General features: G+C 40.9%; 1 protein-coding gene across 2 annotated transcripts in view; it reads right to left on the reverse strand.

The window, feature by feature from the left end:
• Nucleotides 1-5,662: 5,662 nt before the first annotated feature.
• LOC137372719 (dihydropyrimidine dehydrogenase [NADP(+)]-like) overlaps nt 5,663-15,044 on the reverse strand; it is an 823,566-nt gene continuing 814,184 nt past the window's right edge. For both annotated transcript variants that reach the window (XM_068036861.1, XM_068036859.1), the window contains one exon: nt 5,663-7,326. In XM_068036861.1, coding sequence (XP_067892962.1) covers nt 7,168-7,326 — 159 coding nt within the window. In that variant the 3' untranslated portion in view covers nt 5,663-7,167. The remainder of the gene's footprint in view (nt 7,327-15,044) is intronic.

Below are 15,044 nucleotides of genomic sequence, written 5' to 3' on the forward strand. Positions count from 1 at the left end.
GCCTACTCCTCCTATTTCCTGTGATCCTATAAGCACTGCAGCACTCCTCCAGAGCAGTCCGGGCAGTAGACGCTTTGCTTAAGCAGTCTAATGGTTGACTCAATCACATTTCTTGTGACAGTGTGATTCCCACTATATGCATGCTAACCACGTCTGCGTGGGATGTGCACTACAGTCATGACCCAGGTGGTCAGCCCTTGTCACTCAGTAGCCACCCTCTGGTCTCTCATGGTGGTTTAATTACTGATGTTGCAATGGACTGGTGCAGAATAAAAGCGTCATGACCACGTTGCCAGGGTACTGGGCACTGACCTGCATGCTGCGCTATGGTCGCACACCAGATGCACATTGACAGAGTGGAATCCTTTGTGGTTGCTGTACATCTGTTAATCTAGATGCAGTGCCAGCAAAGCAATGTGCGTACAGTCAATGACACCCTGCACCATACAGAAGCCCGCTATCCTGCTGAAGCCATGTCCATGCTCCGTCTGCTTTACTTACAGCGTGTCAGTCACATCCCTTATATAACTGTGAACAGTGAACTGTGGAGATGTTGGAGATGTTCCCTGCTCTGGAATGGAAGGAGCCCGATACAAAGTTCATGGTCTTGACCTTTTATAACCACTGGCAATGCTTTCCTTACCCTGCTTTGCCTGCAAGAGGTGGAAGAATTCAATGAGCCTCTCCTTAGTGAAGCAGGGATGTCTCTCACATTGTTCCTTGCTTAGGTTGAGGTAGATGATTTGCTCACTGAAGACTCTGGGTGAATAAGACTTTCTGCTGAGCCTGTCTGCCCTTCCACCTCTTCCTCCATCTTCAAGCAGCTTGTTCTCCTCTGTGCCGCTTCTGCTCATTCTCCCTGTCAAAGCACACCAAGGGGGATAGAAGCGAGAACACCCATGACTCGGAGCAGCTGGTCTGAGCAGAACCCTTGAAGTGAAAACCAAGGCCTTCACCATGTGCCACACCACTCCTGGTAGACGTCACTAATTTTAAATGACAGTAGAATGCACCAAACACTTCTACTAACTCAGCATCAGCCAGTAGAAATCAATCAGCAACTAACCTGAAAGTTTAGGTAGAAGATGATTCCCTTAAATAGTGCTCATGGGGGGGTGGTCCCTCCTGCTGCTGAGCGCATGTTCAGCTGTATGAAGTTAAGGGAGGCTGTCAGCTGGAGCACTGAGGTCAGAAATTGCACTGCATTACACACTGACTGACGCCACAATCTGCCTACTTTTCATACTTCTGGTGCATGCTGTCAGCGCCTAAGATAACGACCTCACTAGAAGCATGCAAACGCAGCACGGACACCATTTTGGACCCAAAATGGCAACTGTTACGCTGAAAATACAGACATTACATATCTGAATTTTATACCCTTTATTTTTCAAGTCACAGATATGGGACAAAATGAGAAAGGTCAGATTTCTAGACTTCTAAGGTTGTAAGGTTGTAATAATGCAAATGAAGAATGGAACATGGATTATAACATTCTCCAACTGTAACATCACAAAAGTAATCTGATCACATCTCCTGAACCATCAGATGCAAGCAGTTTCCTGTAACATGCAGTCATACAAGAGCTCAAATCCTTGCAGTACAAACTATGTGATATTGCTGCACTTCAATTCATTATGTGATTTAGTTGTGGCAGCTGACTGACTGCCATTGTCTGCTATAATATCTGCCTCTGGCTAAACATTGTTGAAAACACAGAAAAAAACCTACTCTCAAAAGCTCCACCTGCATGGATCATGTACAATAACACAGGCCAGAATCTGTTTCAAGTATGTAAATACATTTCAGCATTGGGGTAACTTTGATGAATCACTCCAACTTCACTCTTCCAGTTTATAATGTCAGCTGAATTCTTCTCTGGGCTGTTGCCTTGTTTGTGTTATGATGTATATATTTTGTACTGTTCCTGTCAATTTGCACAAATCTATTGGCTGGGTTTTTATGCTGGCAGCGGGGGTCTTAACATCTGGAAAAAGCCACGCCAAGAACCCCACGTTGGCTGTTCTGTGGGAGGCCCATCGAATCTAGTTCCAATTAGGCACTTAAGTGGACAATGGCGGGCCTTCCACAGGAGCAAGGACCCCAGTGATGGAAATCCCACCCTTGGACAGCTGCCAGCCAATCAGAGCCTGGCAACTGTTTCACCGAGCAGCGCTACCAAAGAGGCAGTGGCTGCTGCCAGTAGAGCACCTATCTAAGGCCCAGGAGCGGCGCTGGAGCCAGGCCATTGGCAGGTCAGGGCAGAAGGGGTCTCGCGGGGTGGGGGTTGTGGGGGAGGAGGTTGTGGGGGGGGTGGGGTTGCTGGGGAGGAAGTTGTAGGGGAGGTTGGCAGCAAGGGCAGGGGGGTGGGTCCCTGTGGGGCCCCCTCTTCTGCTACTGGGCCCTCATAAAGGCACTTAGTGCCTTTTAACTAAGGACAACCCCACCCCCCCCACCCCCCGCCAACCCTGGAGCCGGAAAGCAGCCCACATGGTTTTTCGTGCTGTGCTTCCCGTGTGGCAACAGGGTTTCCCGCCACATGGCTAATTGTGCGGTGGTGGGATGAGGCCCTTAATTAGGCATTAATTTCCCAGTTAAGGGCCTCAATTGGCAGCAGAGCAGGAAGGCCGTTTACAGGCCATCCTGCCCCAGAATTAATTTTGGCAGAGGCAGGAAGGTAGCGAGGTGGCAAGGCCAGCATTTATTGCCCCTCTTTATACAACTGAATGACTTGTTGGGCCATTTCAGAAGGCAGCTGAGAGTCAATCATATTGCTGCGGGACTGGAATCACTCATAGGCCAGAGCGGGGAACAATAGCAGATTTCCTTCCCTAAAGGACATTAGTGACTCAATTGGGCTTTTAGAACAATCTGGTAGTTTCATGGTCATAGAGTCAGAGTCATAGAGAGATACAGCACTGAAACAGGCCCTTTGGCCCACCGAGTCTGTGCCGACCATCACCCACCCATTTTATACTAATCCTACACTAATTCCACATTCCTACCACATCCCCACCTGTCCCTATATTTCCCTACCACCTACCTATACTAGGGGCAATTTATAATGGCCAATTAACCTATCAACCAGCAAGTCTTTGGCAGGTGGGAGGAAACCGGAGCACCCGGAGCAAACCCACACAGACACAGGGAGAACTTGCAAACTCCACACAGGCAGTACCCAGAATTGAACCCGGGTCGCTGGAGCTGTGAGGCTGCAGTGCTAACCACTGCGCCAACTGTGCCACCCTTTTAATTTTAATGCATTTTGCTCAAGATGTACAAAATATGCATCAACAGTGAATTTTTAATAATTAGGCCTTGTTTCCAATGAAAATACAGTGCTGTATAGTGTTGAAAGAATTGCATGTTTATAGGGTATGGAAATGAAAGGATAAACTCTGATAAAACGACAGAAAGACTTGCGTTTAGACAGCACACTTCACAAACTCAGGAATTCCTAAAGTACTTTACAGTCAATGAAGTACGTTTAAGTGCAGTCACTATTATAATGTTGGAAAGGTGGTATAGATAAGAAACTGACTGAAGGGTAAGAAATAATGAGCACCTCAATAGCAGACTTCTGCCAGAGTGGGAGAAAGTGGTGTGCTTCAGGGCTCACTGCTGGCGCCACTGCTGTTTTCAATATACAGAAATGACATGGATTCAGAAACTCAATGCAAAGTGGCTAAGTTTGCTGATGATACCAAACTAAGTGAATGGAAGGGACATTACGCAAATTATAGAATGAGTTGGACAAGTTATGTAAATGGACAGAGTGACAGCAGATCAAATTTACTGGCAAGAGTACGCAGAAGAAGTAAAAACAGATTACACATGTACGCCATGAATGTTGTTGAAATAGTTAAGGGTGAACCTGAAAGATCTATGATTCTTAGGAGATTTGATGCTAAACATGTTCAACCCATGCAGAACAGCAAAGCACAAAGTCAATAGGATGCTGAACTACGTAGTCAAAGCAGTAAAATATATCAAAGGAGCGAGTGATCAAATTCTATAGAACTCTGGGTAAACCCATTGTGAATATGGTTTCCATTTCTGGCTGCCAAGAAATAAGAGAGACACTGTACACGGGAAACAGTACAGAGAAGAGTCACAAGGGTGGTTCCAAGTATCAGGAGTCTGAGCTATGAGGAAAACATGAAGGAAATTGGGCTGTTCAGCCTAGAAAGGAGACAGCTGCGAAGTCATCTTACAGAGGTATGTAAGATTTGAATGGATATATAGATAGCTAACTTGAATATTACTTTAAATTTAACTGCAGTAGTAGAACTAAAGGACACAGGTTCAAACTTGTATTTTTAGCACTGATATCAGGAAATTTTCTTCACCCTAAGAGCAGTAAACATGTGACACTTAGAATAGTGTAGGCACAAACACTGGAATCATTTAAGAAACAACTGGATGCAACAATTGGGTGACATTAAGATGAATTAATAAGGGCAGAATGAGCTTCCTAATCTGTAATTATCTCTGTAATCTTGTGAATTGAATAACTTGTGTGATATGTATGGCAGTATCTTTAAATTGTACTGCTCACTGGGACTTGTTCTTAAACCTGTAGTTGCACAGCACCAAACAGAACATTTTATTACACTAACACTTGATGGTTCATTCTGAAACATTTCATTAACCTTTACAGTTTGACCTTCGGAATGCATTGATGTCACCATTACACTTCCAATTTGTAAAGGCACTGACCATCCATGTTAGAAACGGTGAATAATAAAACATTTAATTAAAACAATATGCAATTCAAGTAAAAGTGGATACAAACTGTGATAAATTAGTTAAGATCGAGTGTTGTGCAGTTTTGTTCTAAATTTTGCTCTTTAATTATTACAATGAAAAACAGCTTATCTAAATATGCCTTACATCAGTTTTATAAATCATCAAAGATATACTCAAAACAATACTTCTTTGAAGATCCATAGATATTATTAATTAGCAAACCTAGCCTATTTATTGTAATTATTGGAACCACTTCTGCGAAAATTAGATTCAGGTGGGGAAAAGGATGATGCGTTAAATGATGTCCTGAAACTAATTTTTCAAAGGACCTAAGCGATGATGGGGTTGAAGAATGTGGTCACAAATTGATTTTTAATTATGTCATAATACTCAGCTAATATTTTTTCCTTATGGATTTTAAATTAAGAAGAATGAAACAATTGCATTTATATGATGCCCCAACCTGTCTCCGAGAAACATTTTGAAGGACTTCAACTGAATTACTTTCTCAAGTGCAGGTACTGACGTCCAGGCAAACGTGCAAGACCCTACAACCAGCAATTAACTGAATGTTTTTCATGATGTTGGTTGAGTGCAGAATATTGGAGTATTTTTGATGCATTGGTAAATTAATTTTGATCATACTGAAAATGTAGTACCATGTCTTTTGAAAAAAAAATTGCAAATAAAAAAGTTCATAATTTCAGGAAACATTGGTTGGATATTTGCAAATTGCCATTCTCTAATGCTGGGTCTCAAGACTCAGTATAGCATTGATGCACATCACTGTTTCATGAAAACAAAGCTGATCAAAATAACACAGAACAGAATTTTATAAATTCGCTTTTTAAAAAATCTTGAGCAAGATATAACCAAATGGTACAAAGAAGTAATGAAAGAGAGGACTAGTAACCATTGCTGATATTATTTATTATCAAAATACAAACCCGCAAAGCGGGTGTCATTTGTACACTCCCTAATTTAATTAGACAGTTGAGAAAGGTGAACAGCAGCAGGCAAAGCAACCAAGGATAAAAAGAATTAGGATTGAAATCTTAGCATTACAATCAGAATTATTCCTCCTTGACTGGTTGCATTCCACAAATGATATCACCACATACCCCTTATCCCTATGACATGCAGTCAATTCCAAAACTAAATCTTCATCCAGCTTCTTTTTTAAAAGGGTTCATTGTTATAGGATTAGGTTTGACTATATTGCAATAAAATGTAAGGAAACACTTGCTAAAGCTCTGAACCAGCACAGCACTGAACCTCTAACAATGTGTACTGTGGACAAAAATATGTTGCTTGTAGTCAACTTATAAGATTCCAGAAAATGGCTACCATAGGAATACCAAATCTCTGCTACTCAAAGTGCTGCTTAAACAATTACCTTTATTTACATATTAGTTATGATCATTGTGCAGGAAATTCAACATTTAAACCAGACTAACAAAAATTAACTATCTGATAAAACAGAAAATTTCAAAGTAGTATAATTTGCGCAGCCTGCCCTGCGATGTATAAAAGCACATTTATCATCTCAAGTTAATTTACATAGAACTAAACAAACATTTTAGTTCAGCAATTTATTCACTTTCAAAACTCTTTTTTCCTATAGACTTATATAGTATTGCTTTGAAAACTAAGGTACTTATCAGATTAAATTAAAACTTCAGTTTTCTCTTGCAGTTTTAGAAGTCAATTTTTCCAGTAATTGGGTTTCATGATAGATACACAAAAATCTAGGATCTGATTCAATTTATGAGAATTAACTGTATTGGCAGGAACCAGCAGGTTCTATGGATCTAGGTGAGTTAAAATGTGAATTACAGGTTCCATAGGAATGCTCAAGGCAGATATCCTTATCAATATAATGGAATAGTACTTCACATGTTGAAGAAATGTATATCACGCTGAGAGATGAATGTAAATTTTGGTCACATTACTTACTAGGCTGGAAATGTCTCTGTTCCTCTACATTAAATATACTTCTTATATGAAATAACTCTCAAAATAATCCTGGGGTGCTCATTTTACATTTTCTGTTGCTAGTTTACAATAGAGACCCACCAATATAGTGAAAGCATATTTTAGCAATTATTAGTTCAATGTAAATTATACATGAGTGTGCACATTGTAAGCCAACTGCCATTGCCTTATGACATGCTTGACATTAAATGTATTGCTTATTGATTATTAACATAGTACAGTTTTTTTTAACATAAATGCTTTTATTCAATTGCAGTTGGCTAATTGGAGAATGTAAGGTCAAAGCAACTAGGATTAGTAAGTTAAAATCAATACTTTTGAAATAACAGTAATTTGTCATGTTATATCATGAATGAGTAAATCAATGCTTTTAGGGAGATATGGATGTTAAGTCATGTTTCACTGCTGAACCATGTCAACTCATCAGACAGCCAAAGGAATACCTCTCTTTGGTACATAAGGTGTTAAACGAGGAACCATTGTAATGCAATCAATAATGGGACAGACACTGTAGCAAAGAGTGCAACCTGTGCAGTCAGCATTAACTTGAGGAAGGTGTGTCTCGGGGTCAAAGGTTATGGCCTATAAAGAGAATTAAAAAGAATTGATTAGATAAAGAAATTGGAATGAAAACATAGCAAAGCACACAACAACTTGCATTTATATTGCATCTTTAATGTAGAAAAATAGTCCAAGGTGCTTCACAGAGGTTTAATCAGACAAAACAATGGGCACTGTTAATGAACCATACAATAGTATTCATCTATAATGTAAATTGTTAGCTAATTTGTAATTAACACTGATAAATTGTAGAATGAATTTAAATGGCATGTTCTAGATATAACAAAAGGAGCACAGCAATTTAATCCGCAGTTAAATAATTCCAGACCGTAACTTCTTTTCAAGGAAGAGTTGGAATATTTCCCAGTTCTTTAAGTAAGCGATGAATATAAATTTATCTTCATAATTATTTTCATTTCATATGCTGCCCTGTATATCAGGACAATTTGGGCCTTTTAAGTTGTTTCTGTGCTTGTTGGAGTGCTACAGTACTGAGAAATGAACCTGCTGAACATGGATTCCTTATTCAGTTGAATGCTAAACAGGAATAAAATGTCATCATTTTTGCCATATACCACCATCTCAATTGACAATGATTTTCACACTTTTTATGAACTGATCACTTCATGACTATGCTGTTATATTGAAATTTCCTTTTTGATCAATGCTTCCCTCAGTGTGGACTCAACATTCATGTCATCTCATATCAGTTCTGAACACTATGGCACTGAGAATCACCACAGAACAGTCATTGCAGCTGCAATCATTTCAACAGACAGGCAGGGAATATGGTGGGGTGTCGAGGGGGTGGGGGGGAAGTGATGCAGGGGAAGGTCGGGGGTTGGGAAATTGAACAGCTGAAGCAGCAAAAAGTTAATGGTATGTCAAAAGTCAGGAAGATGGGAATTACAGTAGCTAGCACCAATGCATGAACAATGGGCCGAATGGCCTCCATCATGTTGCAATTTTGATGCAGACAACTTTTGCAGTGTTAAGAAATAAAATACAGGTGAGCTTCACTGTCAAGCCATAGCTACAGAACCACTAGGTATCAAAGTAGGACTTGCAAAAATGATTTTGGCGAGGCTTTCCACACATATTTGGGGGGTATACAGAGATGCAGCAGCACAAGACGGGCAATAGTAAATCGGCAGCTTGTTCTGCACACTGCCCGATTCTCTTTTCCATTGAAGGTAATGGGAAACTAAACCAGGCAGAGTGGAAAATGGCTGTCAGTGACCTGTCTTGCACTTCCAACCAAAATGAATTTATAAACCTGTATCTCTCACTTAAAAAGCTACAACTAAAAATGTCATTTAAGCAATTATATTTAACTACTAAGTAGCTTGTGAATTTGAGCAACCTATGGAAAACTATATCAACGACACTAACTGTTGCAAGCCCTAGAACTGAAATAAATGTGAAAAATGTTCTGCACTGGTAGAACAGACACTGGCATGTCAAATTCATGTCTGAGATTCAACACTGTTTTGTAGCACCTATGTTTCTCTGCATGTTTCACTATTCTACTATTGTCAACTGGCAGGGAATTGACAAATTACTTCATGTGAACTCGTCAGCCAACAATAGTGTGTGTAGCTTTGAACTCACGAGACGTCAGTTAGATGGCTCAATGCCAGATAAATCCTGAAATACTTGAAACTTAAGTTTGCAAAAAAAAATCAAGATTAAATATTATGGTGATTGATGGTAAGGATTAGCCTTTAAGTGTTTAATGCTTGAATTGTCAGTATTAGACCCTAAGAACATGGGAAATAAAAGCAGGAGTAAGCCATAGGGCCCCTCGAGCCTGCTCCTCTATTCAATAAGATCATGACTGAATTTCTACATCCACTCAACCTTCCCACCCTATCTTCATATCCCTTGATACCCATACTGCCCAAAAATTTAGTGATCTCAGTCTCAAAGATACTCATCGACTGAACATCCGCAGCTCTCTGGGGTAGAGAATTCCAAAGATTTACAATCCTTTGAGTGCAGAAATTTCTCCTCCTCTCAGTCCTAAATGTCCAACTCCTTATCCAGAGACTATGACCCCTAGTTCTAGAATCTTCAGCCTGGGAAAAAGCCACTCAGCATCTTCCTGTCAAGCCATCTAAGAATTTTCTGTTTCAATTAGATAACCTCTTTTTTTTCTAAACTCCAGGGAATATAGACCCATTCTACTCAATCTCTCCTCATAGGACAACACTCATAATAGGAATCAATCTAGTGAACCTTTGTTGCACCCCCTCTCAGGCACGGATATACTTCCTTAGGTAAGGAGACAAAGGGCTGGATTTTTAAAAGAGTTCAGGGTCCGGATTGAAAGCAGGTGGGTGCACAAATTGGTGCGCCTGGCCTCCGGTTTGCTGCCACCGTTCCCGACCTCGAGCCATTTTGAATGAAGGCGGCTCGGGGTCAGATCGGCTCCCACCGGGAAGTGACGGGCAGCCAATTGAGGCCAATTATTGTTAATTACGGGGTCTTAATAGGCCCAGTTCTCATGCCAACTGGATCATGGCGGGGTACTGGCACGCCAGCGTCATGAAATTCTGCGCTTACCAGCCTCTGTTCCCACCACTTATCGAAGTCAAAATCCTGCCCAATATATTTGTTTAACGCCTCTGCCATTTCCTTTATTCCTCATGGTAATTGTTCCTGCCTCTGCTTTTAAGGGACCCATGTTTACATTCAGTAATCTCTTCATAGATTCATAGAGAAATACAGCACTGAAACAGACCCTTCGACCCACCGAGTCTGTGCCGACCATCAACCACCCATTTATACTAATCCTACATTATCCCATATTCCCTCTCACATCCCCACAATTCTCCTACCACCAATTTACAATGGCCACTTTTTTACATACTTGTAAAAACTCTTGCAATCTGCTTTTATATTTCTTGCTAGTGTACTTTCATGTTCTATTTTCTCCCTTTTCATCAATTTCTTCGTCATCATTTGCTGAATTTTAAAGCCCTCCCAATCCTCAGGCTTAGTTGTCTTTATCGACATCATGAGCCTTTTTTTAATTGAATAGTTTCTTTGGTTAGCCACATCTGTACCACCTTCCAGTGGAATTTTTATTCCTCAAGGGAATATATTGTCATACACATTGGAGGTGCATGACACAACATTCACGGAGTAACTCTGAAGAGTTATGAAAAAACGACTTTGACTTTAAAAAAAATGAAACTTTATTTTTAAAAAGTGAACAATGGTTCAAAATGGCCACCAAAGAGAAGAGGATGAACATTTTATATATTCAAATATCTGTCAAAGACAAAGGACAGATCTTCAAAGACAAAAGGTGATAATGAAGCCCATCTCACACCTATCATAGAAACGTTCCAGAATTGAATGTCTTCTTCTAAAACAAAGGAGGTGTGAAGTAGCCACATCCTGGTCCATTGTGTGATCACCATGGGACAAAACCAGAAAGTCTCCTAACAAGAGTTGAGAAGTGACAGTTTTACCTATAAAAAAAGACAGCCAGAAAGAGAGAGAGAGACTGACCCAGAAGGTGAAGCTATTTATAACTGCTGGCATTCCAGAAAGCACATGCTCTGCTGGAAAAAATCCAACATCATACAGCATAGAGAGAGCTATAAGTGACCCATCATCTTCAACAGAACCTTCAATCAAGAGCGGAATCTACAATTATCACAGGCCTCCAACCCTCTATAACTCAAGTCTCAAGAGAATTCAACAGGTTTATCCTAATCCTTCTCTCCTCCCCCCACCCCCCCCCCCCACCTCCACTAAAACCCACCTACCTCTTTGTCTTCTCTATCGGTTTCTTCTTTGTGTGTGTGCATGCGAGCGAATGCATTTGTAACTATTTGGGGATAAGATGTATTGTTCAAATAATAATTGAATTTGTGTTTTTTTAAAAACCTACAAGAAAACAAGTCTGTTTACTTGGCAAAAAATAAAAGGGGCTAAACTCTTAATACAAATATACTTGCTGCAGTCAGGTGGGGACTTGAACAGTGGGAACCACCCACGTCACACCATGTGGCGTGGCTGTAACAGTATACAATCTCTTGATCTGTACACCCATTGTTGTGTTAGTAAAGTTAGTTTTGCATATAGCATAATTATTAGGCAAGAGTTAAGTTCAGAGGGCCAGGCTGTGCATTTTTTATGGGCCTGATTTACAGGCCTGCTCTTCCCTCACATTTGGCATGAGTCATGTGTGGAGACTGCAAGGACCCACCTGACAATAATCCTCTTGTGCCTACACATTGCACGTAATTTTGTTTTATTTCGCTGAACAACCATGTGCATTTATATAAAGCCCTTAATGTAGCAAATCATCTCAGGCCGCTTCACAGGAGTCACAGCAGGCAAAATTTGGCACAAAGCCACATAAGGAGATATTAGGCCAAAGCACTAAGGTAGGTTTTAAGGAGTGTCTTAAAGAAGGAAAGAGAGGTAGGAGAGGCAGACACGTTTAGGGAGGGAATTCCAGAGCTTAGGTCCTAGACAGCTGAAGGCATGACCACCAATGGAGGAACACAATGCACAAGAAGCCAAAATTGGAGGAGGGCAGAGATCTCAAAGGGCTGTAGTGCTGGAGGAGATTACACTGATAGGGAGGGAAAAGGCCATGGAGGGATTTAAACACAAAGATGAGAACTTTAAGATCAAGGTGTTGCTGGACTAGGTGCCAATGTCGGTCAGTAAGCACCTGGGTGCTAGGTTAACAGGACTTATTGCAAGTAAGGGTACAGGCAGCAGAGTTTTAGATAACCTCAAGTTTACTAAGGATGGAAGTTGTGGGAGGCTGGCCAGGAGAACATTCAAATAGTCGAGTTTGGAGGTAACATAAGTATAGATGAGGGTTTCAGCAGCAGATGAGCTGAGCTGGGCCGGAGATGCTGATATTATGGAGGTGGAAGTAGGCAGTCAATGATGGTGAGGATATAAAGTCAGCTCATAGTCAGACAGGACACCAAGGCTGTGAGCAGTCTAGTTTAGCCTCATACAGTAGCCAGGGAGGAGACAGCAAGAAAATGCTATTGGAATTGGATTTCTTAGCATTCATTGCACTCGTGAAATTCCTCTATTAAAGTGACAGGAGCCCAGAAATTCTGCTCCATCTTGTGGCAGAATTTTAACGTGGGAACAGTGAAGGGACTGGAAGTTGGGTTGGAACCTGACATCCCTGGGTTTCTGTCCCTTCACACCATCAATGGCAAATTCTGATGGACAGGAGCTGGCATTTTTTTTCCCTCTCACTCCTTTACATCACGACTGCAGGTTTGGGGTGTGTCTGGAGGCATTTCTGGGAGTCCCACCACATACACCAGTACAACAACCGGTAGCGCCTTAGTCTGAGAAATGCAGGCATAGGGACTGTTCTGGGCCACAAGAAGGTCTTATCAGGAAGGAACTGACTGTGCCTACCAGCAAGGGAGCAACACCACAACCTGCGAGGATGCATCTAGTCATCTGCCAACAGGCCTGAAGGTCCTTCTTTCACAGTTCCATCTTACTGCTCTGAGGTTCCATCATTCCTGTTGGGTGGGTACCCCTGCAGTACGGTTACCGGTGGAGGCACTCATCCCCAAAATGTTAATGATTCCATCACCAGGATTTTGGACAGAATTGGTATTGAAACCAAAGTAATGGGTGTAAGTTCAGTCCTGCTGCACTTTGCCATAATGCCGTACTGGAATTTCTACCGTAAGGTGCTTAGTTTTAATAGAGGACTTCCACAACTGCTTTAAATGTTGAGATAGTCCTGCCTTTACCTTCTGGCTTTTTCTAGGAGGGTAAAAACACTTACAACTCAAAGAAACAAGTGGTCTGTGAAGTTAAAAAGAAATAGAGCAAAGGGAGTCAGAGAAATAGAAAAAAAGAGAAACTCAAGAAATAGAAATCCACAAGAGAAAAATATAATAATGGCACTTAGTCATCTGCAACTGATGTGATGGACACTTTTAGCCTTTTTTCCCCCGCATTCCTGGACACCTCAGGTATGCTGCTCATGACTGAAAAGCTTATTTGTTCAATTGATGGTTCTGACATTCTCTTCTCATTGACTTTGGTCATCATAATCCATTCTGTTAAACTAACTCTCTAATTTATTCCATCTCAATATGCTATGTGGTCCTTCGTGACAGGCTGAAATCCTCAGCCTACTCTAATGTATTACAAGTGAAAACTTGAATATGAACCTAAGAAAATGTGGAAAATGATTTTAAATCTTTAAACATAATAGTTAAATATTTTAATTTAATAGTTAATGCAATGTTCAACTGCCAATTCTCCTTTAATGTAATTTCATTAAAATAACTATAAATCCTAATTAATTTTATTTTTTCAAAACTGCATTATATACAGTAGCTGAAGATTCCTTTGGGCCCATCTATCCTGTTTCAATTTTGGAAAACCCCCCGCAATGTAGCAAATAGACTAGGTTTTCCATTTATTTTAATTTTATGCTGTGTCGATCTCTTTATTCTTTTCATTTTCAGTTTAACCTCATTTATCCCCCCCCCCCCCACACCCACCCATCACGGCATTCCAAGATGTTTTATTGAAGGAGAACAAAATAGAGATGAATAAGAGAATGGATGCTGAGGAAAAAATGAAGGAAGAAATGGGGTGGGGTGGGGTTGAGTTTAGGGAGGGGGGTGGTTGGGGAAGAGTCTTGAGTGAGGTGCCTACTGTTTTTACTTTATAACAGTAAGTTGGATTCAGAAAGAAGGCTTGTAACAATTTCTATAACTGGGACTCCTTATAGACTTGACATTCAACATGTCTAACCAGCGCAGAGCAGCAAGCAACAAACAAAGCAGAGTACTGAGCTATATGGACAAAACAGTAGAGTACCAGTCAGAGAAAGTAGTGGCCTGGTCAGAACACACCTTGAAGACTCTGTCCAGTTTGGGTGACTGAGAGACCATAGAGACACTGGAAGCAATTTAGGAAAGTGCAGGTGAGGCTGATAATTAACCTGCGATTAGTGGCTGGTCAAATCTCAACTGTGCCTTGCAGTACTATGGGCCTGGAGTATCAAATCTGTGACTTATGGTTGGCTTGATTGAGAACTTCCACTGAACCCACCTTGACTCCAAAAAAAGCATGCTTATCTTCCTCCCAAGGGGAACAATCTTTAGACAACCAAGAAGCATGGGTTTGAGCCCTAGCTCAGTAAACAGCAGATATCATGAACTCTCAAAAGGAAGCAGATGACCAATTCCACTTGACAACAAGAACTTGCAATAATATAGTATCTTTATCCCAGACGGCATTCCAAGATGTTTTATTGAAGGAGAACAAAATAGAGATGAATAAGAGAATGGATGCTGAGGAAAAAATGAAGGAAGAAATGGGGTGAAGTGAGTGAAAGCTTCGTCAAAAATATTCTTTTAAAGGTTGGGAAAGAAACGGGACAGCAGAGGGGGTCTGAGCAGGAGCTGACCTGTAGATTGCTGCACTTCAGAAAAGTAATCTGCATCTTAAACCCAGATTGCTTTCAAAAGGTGAGATCATTAATGTACCACTCCCATTTCTTTTGTCCTGCATGCTTAGCATTGAAACAGTTTCCTTGGGTACAGACGCACTTCAGAATTGCTGTATAAAATAAACATCAATAAGTGCATCGTGAGTGAAAAAGCCCAGATGAGGTGAGGAAGGGCATTGACACTCATACAAAAGCAGCTCGTGCAAACCCCAGAAAAGAAAAAAAGACTTGCATTTATATAACACCATTCATGCCCATC

This window comes from Heterodontus francisci, chromosome 8 (assembly GCF_036365525.1).
Source record: "Heterodontus francisci isolate sHetFra1 chromosome 8, sHetFra1.hap1, whole genome shotgun sequence".
Classification (NCBI taxonomy): domain Eukaryota; kingdom Metazoa; phylum Chordata; class Chondrichthyes; order Heterodontiformes; family Heterodontidae; genus Heterodontus; species Heterodontus francisci.